This window comes from Sipha flava, unplaced genomic scaffold (genome assembly GCF_003268045.1).
Source record: "Sipha flava isolate LNK unplaced genomic scaffold, YSA_version1 3_pilon_pilon, whole genome shotgun sequence".
NCBI classification, from domain to species: Eukaryota; Metazoa; Arthropoda; class Insecta; order Hemiptera; family Aphididae; genus Sipha; species Sipha flava.
The window spans coordinates 2923146-2938382 of NW_020273108.1; the positions used below are offsets into that span (position 1 = coordinate 2923146).

The 15237-nt window shown below is 33.1% G+C and overlaps 1 protein-coding gene across 1 annotated transcript; it reads left to right on the top strand.

Moving 5' to 3' along the window:
- On the top strand, positions 1-2403 carry LOC112688668. The gene is made up of 2 exons (XM_025561978.1): positions 1-147; positions 1713-2403. Exons 1-2 carry the CDS (start codon positions 82-84, stop codon positions 2286-2288), a joined length of 642 nt encoding a protein of 213 aa, XP_025417763.1. The 5' UTR covers positions 1-81; the 3' UTR covers positions 2289-2403.
- The last annotated feature ends 12834 nt before the right edge of the window (positions 2404-15237 follow it).

The window sequence follows — 15237 nt, forward strand, 5'->3', positions numbered from 1 at the left end:
CATCGATTCATTAAACATAAGTTCCACTAACCCATTGGTCACTTAGTCAAATTTAATTTTTGTCGCAAGAATACTAACAAAATGATTCATTCCACTCGATTTTCCACCAATATGATCGTATATTTAATGGTCGGCTATTTGCTTCAGGTATGTAATAATATTCAATCACTATTTTATATATATACATAGATTTAGGCAATAAGTATTGCGAATCTTGTTTTTTTCATTTTGATTAAAACAAGGAATAAATTGGTTATATCATGTATGTATTTATTTAATGTCTAAGTACACGATTTTGATTAAAAGGATAACTCCGATCATAATCAAAGAGAAATGAAAAAATAGTAAATAGGTTCTATGTAGTTAGGGAATATTTTTTAAATTTCTTGAAAGTTTATCAAATGATTGAGAAAAACAGAGGAAAAAATGCGTAAGACTTAAAATGTCAAATAGGATCACTTTTTAGAAAAACTGTTGAATTTTTTTCAATCGAATGTTTGACATACATTTTTCATACCTTTTTAGTTCATTGGATAAAATATCAAACAATAATTGTCAATGATGTACTCAGAAATTTTTTTTTAAATATTTTTTCCTTACGATGAAAATACTTTTTATACGATTAAATCATTGATTTATCTTCATTACATGTTCATTATCAGTGGATTATCATAAATAAACACCAGAGCATTTCTTGACAAACTTGAAATATTTTACATTAAATCAAATTACCGAGTTGTTGAAAACCGAAAACCTGTATGATAACTTTTTATATTCCATTAACGATAAGTCGTGTGTTTCAGATCACTTTATGAACAATGTTTAATAAAAAGTGTACACCTGTGAAGCGTTCGGACGTGTTAGGTAATTTTTAATAATTTCTATAGTTTCAAACCTTTCGTTACTCGAGTAAAATAACATCTTAATACCGGACATGCATATTAGTTCGATAAAAAACGAATTAGCGTTTTACGATGTTTTTATATAGACCTTATATACCTCATAGTATAAGATATGTTACGATTTAAGCGAACCTTACGCTAAGGTGAACGATTTCATCATCGTACGCTTAATACCTATAACCTGATACGTATTACTTTATGATCTGAAAGCGACTTATCAGTGTACCACCTACGCCGGTTATTCAGTTCACAATTGTTCAGCGTTCTAATCCTAAAAAAACAGAACTATCGTTTTTCAGTCGTCGTTTACGGTTTATGCAACAAATACCGTTTTAAAGATACTGACACAACAAATGTAATATAATTAACGGTACTGACAAACCCTCGGGGTTCCACTGTACAGGGCTATAGTCATTACTGAACTGAAGAACTATAGTGTCCAGTTTCGAGATCTATACGATAGGCAGGGACGTGATCGGCAGATGTTTCGGGTGTCCAATCATAATGAAATTAAAAACTGTTGCTAGATATTGCTTAATATTTTTTTTACACTTTAAGTTTACGATATTACGTATCGATTTTCTGGGGTTGTTTATAAAAACCGCTGTCGATCTGTCTATCGCTATAAAATCAATCACTACCAAAACTATTATCTCGCACAATAAATTACATTTGAAGTGCACGGTGGTGAGAATATCGAACCCTTCACGTCAATAGACAGCTCTCCGTGTCGGCGAACACTCCGTTGCCGTTTCACGAACAGCGGAAATACGTTTTAATTTATGTTCATTTTCTCTGTTCACCCTTCAGCTGGGCGGCATTCACGGGGCGCCCGGCAAGCACGCTCTGTGCAGGCGAGCGGTGGATACGCCGCCGGCCGCCGCGGCAACGGACGCCGCGAACGCGGTCACGGCGGCGACGGACAGCGCGGCGTCGACGGCCTCTGACGGCGGTCTGCTGAGCAGCGTCAGTTCGACCGCTATGGATTTCGGCTCGGAGGCCACCAAGTCCGTGGAGGAGATGCTGAAGGCGGGCAGCCGGGTCAATCTGGCCGTGCTCAGCCTGTTCGACAAGCTGTTGGGCGCCGTCAGCCTGACGGTGGCCAAGGGCAGCGACTACGTGGCAAGCGGCGCGGAAACGGTGGACGGTCTGCTCAACGGTTTGCCCGTGGTGGGCGTGGTCACGAGTGGCGCGAAGAATCTCGCGACCGGTGTGTCCAGCACGTTTAACGAGATATCGGCCACCGGGCGGAAGAGCCGTAGGAAAATGTTCGACCAGCTGCGCGAGAAGCTGAACAACAGCAACGGCGCGGCGGCCGCCACCGCCGCCGCAGACCCCACGGCTAACAACGCGGCCGCGGCCACGGCGACCGCCGACACCGCTTAACTCCGCCTTAACTGTGACGGCGGTCGTTACGTCGTTCGTCGGGGAAAGGAAAAAAAAAACCACGCACAAACGTAATCGCACGGAATAAAAAAATACCGATCTTAGTCGTACGTCTTATTATGTATATGTGTACAATACACGGTTTTGATTTTGTTTGTATTTTCGTTTTCCTTTTCTGTCGCCTGCAGTGGCCGACGGTTTGCTGAATAAATACGGCGGCGATGAATTCTCGCTTTCGCGTACGCCGAAACGATGAGATAAAAATAAAAATCATTCCGTCCGTTCTGGAAAACGGAGAAAGTCATCGACACTGAACACGTTAAGGCCGTGGCGAAAAGGGGACCGGGGCGACGGGTAGGCGCGTAAAGCGAGCGAGTAGCGTTTTTCGAGTACGTCCGACCGCGGATACGTTACTTGCACATCACGACGTACGCGGTGCGTTTCCGTTCCGGCCGGCGCTCGTCCGTCGTCGAAAACGCACCCGATTGCCACCGGACGGTAACGCTTACGTTGGCGGTCGCACGGGCGCGGAAAAAAATCGATAAACGTTTTGTTGTTGGAACCGTCGAGTGTTGTGCCGCAGCGCAAAACCGCGACCGGTAACAATGTCCGACGAGTATTATTATTCTGTTGCGGACGAGCACTCGTGTGGATATTTGTTTTGGCACAATGGCACCGCGGAACCCGTCATAATACCCAAATACGCGCATGTACGCGTATCACACGTGTTGCGTTCACTTCTGTGCGTTGTATGCGTTTTCCATCAGCTTAGCCGTTTTTTTCCACGACGAACACATACAATGGGACACGTTTTTTTTTTTTTTTTTTGTTTACCGCGATAACAATAATAACATCTCTAATGAAATATTATTTTCGTTCGAACGCACAACGTCTACAACGTACGCTTGTGCCGTGTGAATACGCCAAAACGATCGACATACGGTTCGGATGTGCCCTGATGATAATTACAACCTTATCGTTTGTTCATACACGCTTTATTATTTCATTTCGTAGTGCACTGCGTTTTTTCTGTGACGTTATGGAAACATTTTCACCTCTGCGATCGTTCCATTTCGCGAGAACACAACGCAATAACACAATGACTCGCAAATAGGTTTTCCTTAGAAAATCATGTGCACGCGCATAAAACAACTCCGTAACAACATGAAACGACATTGTTTCATTTTTTTATCTCATGTGTAATGCATATTACTATGTGCTTGATTTGGAAATAAAGATCATTAATTAATCGAGAACTGATTGAAGGGGCCCAAACACCGTGACTATCAACGTGAATGACATTCATAGGTAACCAACTGTGTATGTGTATCATTGATAATGATTGACAGTCAAATTTTATGAGTGATGTAGATCAAACAATTTTTATCAACAGTCAAAATGATTGACATGGAACACGGACAATCGATTGAAAACCATTCGACCAACAACCAAAATACCGACAGGACAATCGACCGATATTAGATATACTCTGCACTACAATTACATCCACTACAATGTATTTTTTTTATAAAATCTTCAATGTTATGTAGAACGTACAATGCACATGTACTCGATCAACTAAGGGATATTGAATTAATCATTGTGTGTGTTTCGTTTGTATACGTTGGAGTAAACCAATTGATCGCCGTATATGACAATAAACATAAATATAATGTTCGAAGAAATGACAAAGACAGTTGGTTTTATTTGAATTAAAAAAATTTTAAATTATTACTATATCATCGATGGATTGCATCATGCTAAAATGAGCATTCGGTTGCTTAACTGGACATTCATAGTCTTATAGTGTCGGAAATTTTGATAAAATAAATGTGTAAAATACAGTATTTTATATTACCTAGTTGTTAATAAAGATAAAGTCAAGACGTCGAGTAAATTTGTAATCGCTATACGTATTTTATACCTATTACAGTGAAAAAAATGTATGTGTGAAATATTGTCCCGTCATAAGAAGACTGAGAAAAAAGTAGTCAACTAATAAAAAATTTAAATTATTAGGTATATGCTTAATAATCCTAGTATAATATACTAGCTGAATCATCTAAAGTTATCCGGAAAAATAATTGTAACTGTTCAATTCCTTTAAGGTGCATCTCGTGGAAGCAATTTCTTTTAAAGTGTAAATTACCCAAAATAACGTTTAAAATAAAACGTTAAAATAAAACTAACCTGTGTTTTATTAAAACGTAATAACACTAAATTAAATACAATATTAATTAACTATAAATAGAAATAAATTGTTAAGAAAGTTTATAAACAATGAATAATATAAAAGAGTAATATTCGTAACTATCACAAAGATTATATCATAACCTTATTAAGGGAACTATCCATCACATAGATTGTCTATAGACCAGCATACAAGATCAATATAAATATATAATTCAGTAAATTTGGTTACAATATTTTAAACAAGAAGTATTATAATATTGAACGACAAATGATTAATAATAGAGTAAAAAAAAACGTACACACATACTTAAATATATATTGGATGTAGGATGAATCATCATTAATGAAACATATAGTTTAATACACAGTGCAGTCGATTATCCGCCCGAATTCTTAGATTATTACGCTGATAAAACTATAAAAATAATCCAAATAAAATATTAAAACAAAATAATTTAGTTGAACGACAAAATACAATTATTAATATAGTGTATATATTATATGATGAATAAATTAAAAACAAATAATTTTGTAATAGTTCCAATAGATTAATCCAATGCTATTGTTATAATTTATACTCATGAAAGTAATGTAAAACTTTAGGTTATATAAATATTAATAATATTCAATATTTAAAATTCGATCCAGCTATAATTTATACGAAACAAATTAATAAACTAATAACAAATTCGAAAGAAATTATACCTTAATCTCAAAAGAAAATATTATAAGATGATTAAAAAATAATGGCTCCATACTTACATCCACTCATAAAATTACTTAAACAAAATAATCCGATTCATCCATTAATTCACTTTAAAACTGTTACATCTTATAATCTTACTAAATATTTACACTTATAAAAAATAAAATAAACATGAATACTGATACTTCTATAAAAAAATAAGTATTATTTCGATAAAAAAAATTCAAAAAATTAACTTAAGTACAAAATTATTTCTTTTGACGTTAAAAATATATACACAGTGTTACATGTTCACTATAAATTCATTTCTAAACACAAATAAGTAAATATGATATTTTAAAAATAAGCTTATATACAGTAACAAATTCAAATCAAACGAAATAAAAAAATTATTCAATTGATAAATTAAATTATTAATCAGAATTTTTCTAATATATATATTATCCCTATATTTATATAAAACGAACTGGTCTTTCTTTTGTTCCCGTTGTGTGATGATACTATTTAATATTTTTCCATTTTTAGTTGTTCCAAATACCTTCCTGAATATCACCACGTCGCTTGATTTTTCATTTTTTATGCCTGAGAGAAGAGGGAAGGAGATTATATTACACATTATATTTAAAAGTTACGGTTTTTAGCTTACCATTTAAATATTTTAACAAGTTTTTTTTCACAAAGTTGTACCAAATACTTCTATGAGTTGTCAATTATTCATAATTTTATTTTATTCTTCATTTCAGTTATAATCGTGATGAATTACTTTTCTATCGATACAGTTGTTGATAGTGAAGAATCGATACATTTTCCTAGAGAGTCCTTAAATTCACAAACATTCTGGTGTATCTTTTAAAAGTTTTGAATTCTCTAAGGTTATATTTTAAGTCTAGGCTACGGGTCCCCTAATTTACAAAAAATTAAATTAATTAATAATTAAAGCTAAAATTTTGATTGGATGTGCTAAGGGAGAAAAAATATTTTTACTGAAATTACCATTATACATCCGATTTTCCGTACGATGGAATCATTCTATGATATCATCGACTGGTATGCCTACATCATTGAAAATGCGCAACAGTGCAAGGTTGCATAAGCGAACCTGGCCCATTTTTGAGCGTAACCATATTTTTAGTATACAGTACAAACATAAAGCAAATAGTAAATAAAAATAATTAAAAACTAATAGCCTAATAACCTAGATTTATAATCAAATTAGGAAATTCACTAATTTACCTCATTATCAATTTATTATATTACATTATTTAACACTATCGAAAAAAGGAAAAAAATTTCGAAATAATTGTAAAAACATGAGGAAACAAATGCCCATATCTCCCTTCCCCAGATACGGCATTTATATTAGTCACGTCAAATAACTGCGGTACGATCGTCGGTATACCACGTGAACACATTGTCGGTATTCAGGGATGGCCAACATCAATTTTTCTTCCTTTTTATTCATTATATCGTGTTTACTATACATCGTATTTTTTTCTTTTATTTTTTCGCTATTATAAACATACATAATATTATGTTTAAATTGAAATAGAAATGTCTTGTTTTACGTGTTGAAGTGTTTTACTACACGAATACAAAAGAGTCCGCCGAATCTTTGCGTCTACTGATAAAATTGTTGTGGCTGTGACGTAACATCTATAAGCGATTTTCCATTTCAAGAGCGGGTGAAAATATGCATTTCACCCGCCCGGTAAAAACGACCTCGCCACTGACCAACACGCGTACGAAACGAGAACGTGACGAGAATCTACCAAACGACCATGTACGTACGCGGGTAAGATCAGCTGTCACACGGTGATGGTCGCGAGAGACGGGGTGGTTACAGGTTTAGGGCGAAGGAAAATCATCCGGTCGTGCTACAATGGGAATAATAATGTCGTCACCATGTAACACTATTGTCCGCTGCCGATCTCTGTTGTTGTTCGTTCTCATCACCGGTGTACCTTTAATAATGCTAATACGCTCACTGCATTATGTCGATACGGGCGTCCGGCCGCATGCTCTTATCGCGCGCGGAACATCTCCGACGAACGGAGACATGTAGTCGTCGCAACGCGCCCCAGACCGTTACCGCATCGTCGAGCTCGTCGCCCGAAAACATCGCGAACAATCGGTACCGTAGCAGCCAAACATTGCGCCCGGGACGAAACTTCAAAATGGGCCCTTATGTATTTTTAATTTAAAAATATTATGCTTATTATTTTCAATGATTACTTTAATTAATATGAAGGATGTTAAAGCCTTTGTAAACAAAATATACGACGTTTACCGTTGTAATTTTTAACATTAAATGCAAGATTTTCATTTTTGCACTCTCCCAGGAATCGCACCCGGGGCTTAGACACATCTCGTCACCCCCCCCTTGCTACGGCTCTTTGAACAACGAATAATCAGTATTTCCAAACGCCAATCCGGCACCGAGGTAGGGCCATGGTCGTACCTGAAAATGCCTGGACCTATCAGTGGCTCCCATCACTGGCCTGACCTTAGCCTTATTAATAAAAGTGCAATCATTTTAAAGCGGTTTCGTCGTACTTCTGTAATCGTATACAATTTTAAATCCTAGTATATTGCTCATGTTTTTTTCCCCCAAAACCTATTTTCTATTTCATTGGCTTACCTTATAACTTATTTAAACTTTAACCTTAAACTGTTAACCTATTATTGGCTCTACATAAAAAAAAAAAATTTTTAAATCTTGCATCAAAATGTTAGTTAGAGATGTCCAAGACGTTGGAACCGTATTTTGACACCGTCACTTCTCGTACGTACAAATAAAATAATAATAATACATATATAAGTAGAACTATTATCCCAGACGGTGTACCGTCATCAGCAAACAATGATCATATCGTTACCCAAAATACATATAATAATTAATGGCTAACAACATAATATAAATTACGTATTACAATTATTTTAAAACCATTGATTGTGTGTAAAAAAGTACATAAACAATTATTTTAAAATAATAGTTTTATATGAAAACAAAAAAAAAAATGATTTAAGAAGAGTTATTATTAAATATTCTATAGTTTATTAAATTAAACTAAATGATTTACAAAATTATACCTATCAATTTTTCCTAAGCTGTTAACAAAATCTAATTTCAATTCCCATGTTCCCATTTATCTTTATAAAATTAGTGTTTTAGTTCTGGTTTGCTTGTCAACCGTCTGTTTCACCGGTTACTATTTAGAGATATAACCGTGAAACACATTGGTTAAGGTTGCAAGTATAGTCCGACAATCGGTATGCGTTAGAATTTAGAATCGTAATAATTCCTCCGGGATATTATTTTAATATTTTCATTACACTTATACAACAATGTTCTACTGTATTTTCGATTACCAGTGCGACGCCGGTAACAGAATAATAATACGTGATCTTATAGATGACAGTGTTCCGGGTTAGAAAAATAAAAGTTTTCTTGTTTTTTTTTTTTCGACCACGCCGAGTCGACGTCCACTTGTGGTTATCGACGACCGTGAAAACGTAATTTACCCTAGGAGTGCTAAAAATCATTACGGGTGGAAAAATAATATTGTCCGTCAAGCTCGCGTAACATCTTACTACGAGTGCGACGCGTTTGTCGGAATAATAATAACATTGAATCAATCCGTCAATGAAACACTGCAATATAGTTTTCGTAATCGTTTAACAACCGTGCGTAACACGAACGTTTGTTTCGAATTATTTAGTGAAGGTGAGAATTTTTCAAATTGAAAAACGTCACGTGTTTCAAGAACCGCGACCTAACCGGTGCGCAACTCTGTTTTTCGGTTACTCGACGACCAAACTCTTTTGATCCGATGCACTTAGCATGCCCCTGGACCGGTCCTTCCGCCCTCGTCCCCACCTGCTAAGGGAAAAAAATCTTGCGACCGCGTCCGGACGCGCGACCACGTCCAGAAACGCTGACCGCGAACGGACGACCCATCGCGGTCGCATTATCGCGCGCACGACAATAACGCAATGATGCCGAGTGGTTATAACGACCGGGTGTGCATCTGTCTTCCCGCCGCCGGTGCATTATACGCGTACCCATTTACAATATCATGTCCGCCGCTCTAATCCCGGCCCGATCGACGGTTTACAATATTATATTGTGCGCGTGTATCGCATTATTATTTTCCGCAACGGCGACGAGTGTGCGGTAATAACCGCGCATCAGCAGCAGCAGCAGCAGCAGCAACAACAACAACGACAACAGAGCATCAGGGGCACAAACAAACAAAAAAAAAAAAAAAACAACAAATAAAGACGGGAAAAAACGGCACTTTTGTGCGACCCGGGCCAACTGATTTTCGCAGTACTCGACATCATTACGCATAATGTGATGTTACAATAATAGGACGCAGAGTGCGCCGAATTATCGTATTACCGTGCGGTGGAGCGCGGCGCATTTCGATCCGTGACCCCTAAATCCATTTCGTTCCGACGAGACGGTCACGGTGGTGTACGCGGAATACATGATATTATAATAGTTTCGTTTACCAGTGAACTATGGGTGAATTATCCTCCGCCACCCCACCATATCCACCGACTACGACCCCTATTACGGAATTCGAGACCTCCGGTTAGTGCGCAATGAACGTTGGCCCACCAAATTATACTGATGCGATAAATACCGCGTACGAGTACTGCAATGAACACCCGATCGAGGAGATTCGAGATCGGGACGGACCTGGTATTCGTCCAGAAATGTCCCCTTCCGCAAGTCAGCGCAGTATTTTTACGAAAACGAACCAAACGCGTTGATTTATAAACTGATTTATCTTGTCCGTGTTTTCCTCCCATGCACATGCACCGACCACATTTACATAATCAGAATGCGATATCCAGACTCGGATAGTGTTTGGATCGCGAAATTCGGAATGGTTTTTAAGAACCCCCGAACACTTGAAATCATTTTTTTTATATGGTACGAGTATTTTGAATACTTCTTACGAGCATTCTAAACACAGTACTCTGGGTAGTTTTTCAACGTTAAATCACCTTTTTTCAATAATTACACAATTTTTCCGTAAAACTGTATCTGTACTCGTATTCGTATGCAAGAAATTACATACTTTTTTATTGTAATATTAAATTACATGGATTATTGCCAACTTTAGCAGAACAGTATTCAATGGCGTAGCCAGAAGAATATTTTTTGAGAAGGGGGGGGTTCAATTTTCAATTTTCTTTTAAATAAGTACCTACCAACTTTCTTATTTTTATACTTTTTTAATATTTTATATGTTTTATGTGTTTTATTAAACTAAAATATAAAATGTTTTATTATTTAGTTCATTCAAACTGTGGAGATTATTTAATGATGACATGATACAACATTATTCCTATGTGTTAAAATAATTGCATATTTTACAAAATAATAGATTTATAATGAGAGAGAGAGTTATAATCCATTAACTCACGCCACTGGCAGTGTTATTATTTTCCAATTTTGTAACAATAGTGATAAAATAATTTGTCAATGAAACATGCTCGTAGATACATTTTGGAAAAATACTAGAAAAGTATTTAGATAACTTTTATAGTAGTCATTTTTAATAATGTATTCGGAGAATTCAATTTTTCTTAATAATTCGAATATTCATTCAAATTACTTAAAAAACTATACTACAAAAGTCTAGTACTTATTTTTCGCAATTTGACAAACAACTTAAAATAATTTTAGAAGGAGATTATAGTTCTTAAATTTTGTCTTTCAGTACAAAATACTACTATTTTTTTATTCTTTAATAATAATAAAACTATTTTTAATTCACCAATATTGATTATACATTTTAGACATATTTCGTCTAATATATGGTATAAGAATTTATATAATAATATTAATAATTTTTTAAATCATTTATTTGGTTTCCAAAAATGGTAATATCTCGAAAAATTAAATAGGTATTTGACAAGAAGATCTATAACCCTTCTTAATCAGTGGCCGATGAATTATTTAGATATAATTACTTAATAAAACGTATGATGTACCGATGAAAATTTCGATCGAAATAAGTATTGTGTAATTCATGGTATCACAGTAACCAATTCTAGACTAAATATTAGTTGTATAATAAATATGAATCAATAAAAATACAATTTGAAATCAGATAATACATCTTATCCGTTTTTATTTTATTTATTTCGCCAATAAATTTTTGTACCTATATTATAGGATATTATCCTACCCTAATTTTTACCATATCTTATTTATAAAAGATCAAACTACGATAATCATTCGGAATCTTATCTTATAATTTTATGTATTTTAGAACTTACCGTTATCACTCGATAAAAATTCGAACTTTCAAATTTTTACCGATACTAATCGGTAAAACATATATTTAACAACTATTGGTACTTTTACTGTAATGCGTATAAATACGACACTATAATAAAGTTTTTGTATTTTTATGTTATTTTATTTTGGTAGTTATTGAACTAATATTCATTCTTCAGATGCTGTGGTACTCGATTACTAACGACTTATTTGAACATAATGATAAAAATTTGTATCGTAGCTGTTAGGTTAATCTAACCATTCGATTGATTTCTTCTTGTAAATTAATAATTCATTAATAAATTAAAATACTATTGCGTTACTAATAAAGCAACGATTGTTTAGTTAGCTATATTGTGAAAACTCCATAATTCTTTTGTATATGACACTAGAGCCAAAAATTTACGAAGATCTTTGAAATAAATTGTTAGGAAGAACTTTGTAATGTAAAATGTAAAACCAAAATCAATAATAATCCAAAGGCGTATTCTTCCATTTTACTAAAAGCACAAACACAAGTTTACTTAACCAATAACGAAATATTTTAGTTTTTCAATTATTTTAACAATTAACATAAACTTATTTCACATTGTATTGAAATGGATTGCATAAGAACAATAATTGTTCTTAAAAATGTTAATTATTAACATTTTTAATGATAATTTTTATGTAAGCACTTTTATTCTCCAATATAGCAAATAAAATAATGTATAAAATAAAGTGTCATAAACATATGTTACCCGAATCTTCATGTTGCAGATATCTACATTTAGCAACAATTCGTTAAACACAAATAATTATATAAATTTATGTTTAAGCTTTTTATTGAAGATATTTCCACTTTTAATAAATTACATTTCAATAATTATCAATGTTAATTATATTTACAAAGCAAATTTATGAAAAATCTAATGATGCTATACGATAAATTAGATTATTAATTAAAAACTAATTGATTTACAGTAGAAAGCAAGATGAAGTAGTATGAACAATAGAGTTTTATTTTTTATTTTTACAAGAAATATATAATCTATGCATTCAATTAGCATAATAAATATATGTGATATTAGATACAAAAAACATATGTACTTACGTGAATAAGGAGCCATCCATTGGTGGTACTTAACTTAGAATTTTTTGTAGGGTTAAGTTAAATGGTCTCTACAACATTTCATTTTAAGTCTGCGCCTGGGATTTCCAGGAGGCGTTGGGATATGTAGGTTTTTAATTAGAAGGTTTTTGTGGTTTTCTAATCTAGTATATAAACGTTTATAGAATCCAGCTTCTTCTTCTTCTATTGTTCTATATCTAGGTATTTATGAAAGATCAGATTAGCGACAAAGGGTGAAACATTGGTGATATTTCAGGTGATGCCCGTTTCCACCAAAAGTAGACCTTTCCCTTTTCCACCAATACCCGTTTCCATCAAAAGTGTATCATTCCCTTTTCCACCAATATCCATTTCCACCAAACGAGATATTCACCACGTTTTTAGCAAAACAATTGTATACCTACTACGTTTAAATTAAAAGTTATAGCACAGAAATAATTGTATTTAACATATACTATTAATTCAATAAATGTAAAGGCATTATATAATATATACAATATCGGTTGGAAAATGTTAAATTTTATTTAAAAAAATGGTCATATATAAAAAGATGAAAAAATAATATATTATGATATACGTTATGTAAATTGTAACTATATATATAATTATTTGATATTTGTTAACTGATCCAATAAAAAATTTAAAGTTTTTCAATACTAGTGTTTTATTTCCACGTCGATAACTTTAGCCATCATAGAATTATAAATTTTAAAATGTACGTTTTATTTTAACACACATGCAGTTGTAATGCATTATTTAAACTGTGCCATCTTTTCACTTGTTCATAAAGTATTTAATTATTTAGATATTATAATGGTTAATGAACATAAAAGTACATACATAAGTATGATAACGGTTTAATATACAATTAAATACAATAAATGTACAATATGCATTGATTATATTGTGTGTATATTTAAATATATTTTACATCAATCCGAAAAACTCATGAAAAATATAGGTATTTTATCTTATTTGGTGGAAATGGATATTGGTGGAAAAGAGAAAGGTCTACTTTTGGTGGAAACATGTTACGCCCAATTTTTCGTAGTGAGATATTTTGGAATGCCTGGATTTTGTATAAATTAGATTTTTTTGCTGATTCTCAAAGTTGTATTCCATATGTCCACATAAGATTCAGAAGAGATTTAAATATTAGTGGCTTAGTTTTTAGTATTGTGAGCTTATTTTTTGAAAGTAATATTTTTAAAGATCGGGACTGAGCATTCAGTATTAATCTTTTTTTTTTTTATATGATTTTGCCATATTAAATTTTACCAAGGTTTAGACTGTGGTTTAATTTAACAGTGTCTAAAAATGGAATGGGAATGTTAATTACAGTTATGTTAAGGCAAAGTCAAAAATTGTCGAAATCAATCAATTCGGCTATTGTTGAACAAGTACCGAGGAACTCTTTTACGACTCGAATACCTAGCAATTTTATGGGGTGGTTTAGAAGTAATGGGAGCTTGATCAGCATTTGATTGACTTTCTTCTACGGATGTTTCATCTGGTGGTTTAGTTGGTTTTAGTAATTCAAATTGATTTCGATAAATGTTGAAGCATTTTTGGAGATTATTATTCGAAGTTAGACGAACTTGAGTGATTACGTTTTTTATCGTTATTGACGATTTCCTGTGGTGACTTCGGTTTATTTACATTAGTTTTTATCGTCTTGTTTTTATTATTTTCATTATTTCTGTTAGGATTATTCATATTAAATATTTAATTGTATTATGTTGAAAAGTTGTATGGACTACAGAGTAATGTAATTAAATTGAAGTGTTATAGATTAATCGCGTGTCCAAAGGTTACCGACGTGGCGGTGCCTTGTAGTAAGATTATACTCGTATATATTATTTAACTATGCACTACGATATGACGGTACTTTTTAGACTAGAATTTACTTTTCGCAAAAAAATGGTTGATTAATGCAGCTAGTTGACATTGAAGTCAGTAGTTGCTTAAAAAACTACGTCGAGTGATATACGATACGAATAATTCAGGCGAGTTTAAACGATACTAATTTTATCATAACACGGAGGCAACAAAAATATGTGCGTACAATTTGGCTGTTCGCACATGATTATAAAGTTTTATTATATTATTAAATTACAGACTTGGGTAAAATACATTTTAAAAGTATTTAGAATAAATACTCGAATATTTACAAAAAATAGTATTCCGAATATGTATTCAAATTCATTATACAAATTGTATTCCAAATACTTTTAAAATACTTCTAGTTTTCATACTGTAAAAATAATAAATGCCCACTCAACAGAAACATTTGAAATTGTAGACTAAATATATGTTATTGTATTGTATTTTTATATTACATAACTGTTATAGTTTATGGTTTACAACAATAATAAATACCTGATATTAGCTTAAACAAAATACGACAGAGAAATAATAAAATCATTTAAAAAGAGATGATTTAACGGTATTCGAAATACAGTATTCAGGATACTCGTTATAAGTATTCAAAATATTTTATTGAATACTTTCAAAAAAAGTATTCCGAATATTGTATTCGGAATACTACCCAAGTCTGTTAAATTATCATTATATTATTTTTATTACTATAGTTCTTTAAAATAACGGCTTATTTTATTGCATTAAGTTTAATACCATGAAC